At 44.4% G+C, this 7,120-nt stretch overlaps 2 protein-coding genes across 4 annotated transcripts in view; both read left to right on the top strand.

Annotated features, from left to right (window-relative positions):
• LOC134192578 (uncharacterized) overlaps positions 1 to 408 on the top strand; it is an 11,770-nt gene extending 11,362 nt beyond the window's left edge. Inside the window, exon 22 of the mRNA XM_062661322.1 lies at positions 267 to 408. Coding sequence (XP_062517306.1) covers positions 267 to 318 — 52 coding nt within the window. The 3' untranslated portion in view covers positions 319 to 408. The remainder of the gene's footprint in view (positions 1 to 266) is intronic.
• Positions 409 to 528: 120 nt separating this feature from the next.
• On the top strand, positions 529 to 7,098 carry LOC134192580 (myocyte-specific enhancer factor 2A-like). 3 transcript variants are annotated; one of them, XM_062661324.1, is made up of 8 exons: positions 529 to 615; positions 902 to 979; positions 4,547 to 4,750; positions 4,812 to 4,865; positions 5,101 to 5,202; positions 5,564 to 6,283; positions 6,348 to 6,574; positions 6,642 to 7,098. In XM_062661324.1, the coding sequence occupies exons 2-8, from the start codon at positions 926 to 928 to the stop codon at positions 6,838 to 6,840; spliced, it is 1,560 nt and encodes a 519-aa protein (XP_062517308.1). In that variant the 5' UTR covers positions 529 to 615; positions 902 to 925; the 3' UTR covers positions 6,841 to 7,098. The 3 variants fall into 3 exon arrangements, with proteins under 3 accessions (XP_062517308.1, XP_062517307.1, XP_062517309.1); XM_062661323.1 differs by lacking the exons at positions 529 to 615; positions 902 to 979 and adding an exon at positions 1,381 to 1,468; XM_062661325.1 differs by lacking the exons at positions 529 to 615; positions 902 to 979; positions 5,101 to 5,202 and adding an exon at positions 1,381 to 1,468.
• The last annotated feature ends 22 nt before the right edge of the window (positions 7,099 to 7,120 follow it).

Raw genomic sequence — 7,120 nt, 5'->3', positions numbered from 1 at the left:
AATTCATGACCTTCCAAACACATGCAGACTGTTGCATGTAGACCATAGGGTCTGGTATTTTTAGTCAAGTAGGTGCCTATTTTTGACTGAAATTGAGCAGTAGTACTGCATACCGCCTCAGTCAGTAATGTTTGTTTCACTCAGCGTTCGTCCACGTGGAATGTCGGGCATGTAGACAGAGACGTTGCTTGTCTAACGAATGCTGTAGTTGTGTGCGTGTAGTATTGCTACTCTCGGACACTCACTGCACTGTTTTTCTTCTTCAGGTGGATTCAGGCGCTCGAAACGATTTGGAATTGGAGGAAGTCGCAGCACTAGAGTCACACACGACGTTTCTAAACGACCGTACATTTTCTAGCCACTTTCGTATGTTTGTATATGCTCGCGCGTAGCCAGGGAGATTGACATTGTTTACGGTGAACCTTGTTTACTACCTCCTTTGGTATTTGTTGCTACCTAGCCAAACATACCGGCGTCGCGTGCACACTCTGTAAGCATGCGCGATATATGACATAACCGGAAATGCGTCACGGCTCACGCATCCCGTCGCCATAAAAATAGCCCGTTGCACTCCGAAAACAGCAACAGTGACTGCTTTTCACGGCGACTGGAAAGGTAAAAATAGCCCGCTCTCTCGGCCGTTCGGCCGCGTCGTTCTTCTCGCTGCGAAATTCGATGATAGATGGAACGCAATGAAAGCACGTCTGGGGGGCCCCGCAGCGCCGCTGACGGGCGCGTTTCCGCGTCGACGAGGAGCTGTGCGTGCGTCCGACGACGCATACGCTGCTATCGAGCTCACAGCTGTCGCAGGTGGCCGCTCTTCGCGTTGCTTGTGAGTCGAAATGCGAGCGACTGTCGGTGAGAACTGACGCCTTGAATTGTTCGTCGTTTCTTGTTCTAGTGAGACACATCGTCGTGTACAAGAATGGGACGAAAGAAGATCAATATTGCGAAGATAACCGACGAGCGCAATCGTCAGGTAAGCGGCTAGACCGTTGGGTGAGCCTGTAGTGCGACTCTGTGGCTTGTGGGGTTATGTCGCACTATATCCGCCATTTGACCGTTTCGCGCTCTCTCCCTTCTATAAACAGGACGGTACCTGCCCGATATAGCTCTGTTCATCGACTATGAGGGGGCGTACACCGCCTTGTTACACTTTTCGCTGATTAGTTGTAGTTTACGGGGAGAGACGAATGAGTCGAGGCCAATGCAGCCTTCTGGCTCTGGAATTTGGAAACCGTCGCGCGTGTCGTTAGCATGATACTATGCGAAGTGGCAAGGTGTGACAGTTGCGGACGATGCCTCTGTTGTTGTTTGCGGTCGAGAACGGATGCTCAACGTCTTTACACCAAACGGTGACGCATGCTTGTGTGTCGAGGTTGTCGTCTTGTCGCTGAAGCTATGCTTGGCATGTATTGACCGGTCGACCTCGATTTTTGGGGATTCCACGTGTATTATGCAAGAGGAAGTAGGGAAACCCCTTGGTTCTCGTTTCAGTTTGACACTGCGTTTTGGTGGTTCCGTTTCTGTGATTTTTGCCACCTTGTGTAATCAGTGTATGTACTACTCAGGGTTGATACTCTAATAATATTTTTTAGTTGCAATGTGGATGTTGATGTTACAAGTGTAGATGTACTGCATCAAACGCATTTGTTTTGGATCATGTGAGGCTGGCTTAATCAAATTAGAACAACTTGTTGGTAAGCAGAGCAACCAACAAGGTAGTCTAGTGTTTAGCAAGTCAGCTTGTACATGGATTGATTAATTGGAAGGGCTTGAAGGGCACTGATTAATTAGTTGTAGCATTTGATTTAGGAAATTTGTCCTGATTGTGTTGGTGTGCTAGTGCAAACTTCCTTTCAGAGAATGAGTCATATAATGTGATCTTCCTTGAGTCAGATGGGCGGGGAGATAGTGGTGGAAAGGGGTGGAAAACTTCCTTTCACAGAATGAGTCATATAATGTGATCTTCCTTGAGTCAGATGGGATGGGAGAAAGGGGGGGAAAGATCGTGTTTATACTTCCTTTCGAATTTGGAGATCAAGGCTGTCTGGAGTATGTGTATAGGCATATTACTTAGATGGTAAGAATATGAATGATGCAAAACGACTTAAAAAGAAATTGGCCAGGCGTTGCCTAGGTGACTGTTTTAGTGTCATTGTGTGATGCTTGCATTGGCATTCATTGGTCACTGTAATACTAAACATGATTTATACTTTGTGTGTGTGTGTGTGTGTGTGTGTGTGTGTCTGTCTGTCTGTCTGTCTGTCTGTCTGTCTGTCTGTCTGTCTGTGTCTGTGTGTGTGCGTGTGCGTGTGCGTGCATGTGTGTGTGTGTGTGTGTGTGTGTGTGTGTGTGTGTGTGTGTGTGTGTGTGTGTGTGTGTGTGTGTGTGTGTGTGTATCAGGTAGAGTATGTGAGGTGCAGAACGTGATTCTTGTTGTAGACATTGTGAATCAGCTGTGCCACTGTTGAAAGTAATGCCTTTGCGTATGTAGTTACACTTAATTAATTGCTTGTGAGTTGTCACTTTTACCGTGTCTTTTACAACTCGATTCCAGCTTGTTTCATTTTAGACTTGACTGACTGGCTGGCTCCAAAACCTGTTTGACCTGCTTAGCGACATGTAGCTGGCTTCAGAGCTGGTCAGTTAACAATTACATGCTTTTGGACATGATTCGTACACGTGGCTACCGTGTGTAGTAGATTGCACATGTAGGAGTGATCAGTGGCGATTTGGCTAGCTCGATGGTACACACTGTACTCTTAGTCTAACCCCACATTTCATCGTAACTCTCGTCATATGCTTTGCCGGTGTGCAGTTGTGATGTGCGTTGATTACAAGTGCTTGTATAGGGGGTGGGGTGTCTGTTGCAATGACAATCGCTTGCATGGCAGCCAGCTTGAATTAAAAAGGGCCAAACCCAATTGCTTGCCATTGGCTTTACAACGGATTGAAGGGTTGCGAATCAGGTCGTACTAAAGTCAACAGTTCGGTTCGTTTGGGCACATTGATCTTTAATTTAGTGTCTTGTAAGGCATAGTGCTTGTCAACATAAATGCCGACTTTATCCTCACGGGCACACCAGACAGCTGCTGGCATGTAGCTTGTATGTCTGACTCAGCCTCTTGACATATGACAGTTTGGCCTATTGGTTAAAGCTGCACACAAACCAGTGACACCAATTAAGGTCATATGTATCGTCCAGAAGAGAGCCAGCCATGAAGGGAGCTAATCCAGTCATCAAGCAAATGCTAGATATCTTTGTTCTTTCTTGGTTCTCCTGTTTGTAGCAACTATGGATGAAATAGAATCAACCGAAGCTTAACCAAAAGGTGATTAATGCAGTAGCAGTTAGAAGTGACGTTGGTCTTTAAGCTCCTCCTTCTTGGAGGAGTCATTAATTCAACTTTGTCCATTTGCACATTTTTGCAACACAGAGAAAGTCGTGCTGCATGATGCAGCAGCAAGACGTTTCAAGGAAGAACCACGAAGATGTAGCATGCGTTAAAGTTGCCAATGGCTAGAAGCGAATCATTGGATGCAGAGCATGAAATCTGCCAGCCATCAACCAGTGGCCGACCAAACAACCAATGAGAAGACTGCACGGCTATTTTACATGACAAAAATTTGACTAAAATGGCAGCTATGGCTCTCAGTGGCCGAGCAAATTGAAATCCTTATTTTAGGGTCTGTGATATACCATGTTGTTGATCAACTACCTCATACTCTATCTATATTATGGAGGCATTGCTGTTGAACAAGGACGTATAGTTTTCGTGTTGGCAATTTGTTTCCATGTAGGATCCCAAACTTACCAACTCATGTATGTGTGTTTCACTATTGGGTGCGATTGTTACATATTGTCCTTTGTAAGGATGCTGGGCACTATTTGTGCCTTTGTGTTTGTGTAGTCATGGAAACTGAGTGTGGTAGACTCTCAAGTAGACCTCACTGCTTTATGAGCATATGGGCTGTAACGTCTATTCAAGGAAACAAGGAGCAGTACAGTAGCTGTTAGGTTTTCCTAATTAAGTTTGTGAGGCTTTCAAGAGCTTGTAAGATATTGTTTGATGTCGTGCATCTTGGTAGGTCTCATAATGCAATGGATAATAAATAACAAAAAGTAAGAGCCATATGCATCTAATCAGACGTCACTGTGAAGTCGCCTTATTGCTTTGCTGTACTGTACATATGTATATACTAACAGATGGTAAAGATGGAAGCGACTACCATAGTTTTGTATTACGCATTTGGGGATTGGATTTGTAATTATGACTTTTGTGCTTCACGTTTTCCTTACCAAACTGAAATACAGGCTTACTGTTTGTATGTTTTATCGGCCCAACATATTATACCATAGACTTGGGGTTTTCTAGTGTAGTGTAGCGTAGTGTAGTGTAGTGTAGTGTAGTGTAGTGTAGTGTAGTGTAGCATAGCATATTATAGTGTATATTGTATTGCATTGTATTGTATTGTATTGTATTGTATTGTATTGTATTGTATATCGTATTTGTGTGTTTTCTATTTGTGACGTTTTCTGTAGGTGACTTTTACAAAACGAAAGTTTGGTTTGATGAAGAAAGCATACGAGCTGAGCGTACTGTGTGACTGCGAAATCGCTCTCATAATCTTCAACTCAACCAGCAAGCTTTTCCAATATGCAAGTACAGATATGGACAAGATACTACTCAAGTACACCGAATACAACGAGCCGCACGAAAGCAAGACCAACGAAGACATCATCGAGGTGATTGTAATTATGAGTTGCCATACACGCCACAGAGTCGTCATACAAGTTCGGTTTACAGACGATTATGAAACGAGAACACAAAAGCTCAGGCTCGCCCGATGAAGACCACATGGTAAGAAATCATTCCACTACTAAGAAGTTGTGATTGTGCATGTGACACGAATATATCATTTATTAACACTAGGGGAGATAATACTAATAGCTATGATGTGTTATTGATTCGGCATCTTCTGTGATTAACTGCAATTTGTCTGATGATATAATTGTGTTGTGTAATATTATGTATGTTACAATTTGATCTTCCTTGCTGCTTTGTGATTGTTCCTATTTCATTTGTCAACTACTAGCCGGGTGATTTCATGTTGACTCCGACCACCGAAGATAAGTTTAATCGTATTGATGCTGAATTTAGCGAGATGCTCCAACGAAATCAACAGCAACCATCTCAGGTATATACCCATGTAGTCTCCTAGCACTCAGTCACTCCGTCTCAGATATTAAGTTAGTTGTTGTACAGTACCAGGTGGTAGTGTTTTGTTAGTGAGAGTCGTTAGTGACGTTGGTTGTTTGTTGTGTGGTAAGTTGAGAGGCAGGGATGACTGGAGGACACCGTCTTGCTCCAAACACTAGAAGCGTCCAGTTTTCTTTTCTGATAACTCGTGTAGATTGTTTGGGTTTGAACAGTCGGTCTATGTTCCTTAAACGTATTTAATGAATGGCTTCTGATTTAGCTTATCTTTATGTTTGTGTGATGGGTCTGGAGTGTTTTGGTTCACGTAGTGAAGGTTGTGTTCTTTGTTTCTATTAAAGACACCTCACACCATGCCCATCACGAATCCCGTTGCACAGTCAGATCAGCGGCACCTCATAAAGCCTCAGATTACTGTCAGTACGACTGATGAGGGCAATGGTGGATTTCACTCGAAAGAACTGATGCCGCCGCCTTCTCATCCACTTAGAAGTCCTCATGCTAGTCCTCGACCACCCTCTCATCCTCAACCAACGCCTAGTCCACATCCTCACAGTCCCTACGTGCAACAGCCTCCTTCTCCGTTTCAGTCTGTCGTCAGTCCTCACCTGCAATCAAGTGGCGGCGGGTCGTGCATGCAAAGTCCAAGCGTGTCTACTGATTACAGTCAATCGCTGTCTGATTCTTCCATGATGTCGGGAGGTATAAGCTCTGGTGCTCCTACCGAAGGTGTAAACGCTGCGAGGCTGATGGCGAGGTATCCAATGACGGGCCATGGGAGCATCAGCGGTGGCATTGCTCGAAGGATGTATGGCAATGGTGGATCGCTCACCGCCGATTTCACCGACATGTTAACAACAGCATATCGAGGAGCAAGACAGAGCGGCGCATCTCGACCGATGCAGTCTCTATCAGCACCACCAACAGAAAGTAGCATGTTCTACCAAGATTACGGTTTCAACCAGCACTTTTTGGATCCTGCCATGGCCAATTATTCGATGATGAATAAGCCAAACCTAAAGGTTGTCATTCCACAAAATCGAGGCAACATGGCACAAATGGTAGAATCGTACCTCCATGTTTATTGCAATTGCACGCGTCTGAATTGATGTTGCGTCTCTGTAGCTTCAAGGTATGAGCGGTTTCGACACTCCTGCACACTTGGAGGCTCTCGGCGCACTCAACACTCCTGTCATGTCTCTTGCAACGCCAAACCTTCCTACGGGGCTACCGTTTCAATCAGGTATTCAATCAGGACTTGGTTCTGGGGCAGATTTTTCTCTCCCTGGTGGAGATCTACCTACAGTGGGAACGAGTCAGTCGGGTTCGTATGCACAGAGTGGATGGAGAAGGTAAAATACATTGTGTAGAGATGAGAAATAAGGTAAATATATAGTAGTTTGTGTTTATCACATTCAGCCATAATGAACTATCGGCTGCTTTACCGATACATGAGAATGCGGTCCAGATATCTTCTACTTCGGGAATGCCTGTCAAAAGTGAAGGAACGGTTGATGAAAGTGTCTCTACAGACAATATGTACGGTTCTCAAACCCTTGCGGGTCTGGACATCGGCCAGATAGACAACCAGGCTGCCAAGCGTCCTAGACTGACTTGATTGTTTCGAAAATTTGGTGAGAAGTTGAGAGTTTGTGGACTTTAGTGTATCTAGTTCTTTCTTAACATGGGATGATGTATGTCCATCATAAATAGATTGAGTGTCCCCTACCACCAATTTTACATATGAAACATAAGCAGGTGGTGGTTATAGATGAGATAGAGGTGGACAGGTTAGATCGAAATGACTACTATGTAAACAACTGCTGTGACTTTGGAGTCTTCACAGAACAGAGAAGTATACAATAATTTTACATAATCTATGACGTCGATTGTGGTCC

The sequence above is a fragment of the Corticium candelabrum genome, chromosome 16 (assembly GCF_963422355.1).
Source record: "Corticium candelabrum chromosome 16, ooCorCand1.1, whole genome shotgun sequence".
Taxonomy (NCBI): Eukaryota; Metazoa; Porifera; class Homoscleromorpha; order Homosclerophorida; family Plakinidae; genus Corticium; species Corticium candelabrum.
This window is presented reverse-complemented; position numbering and strand designations above follow the sequence as displayed.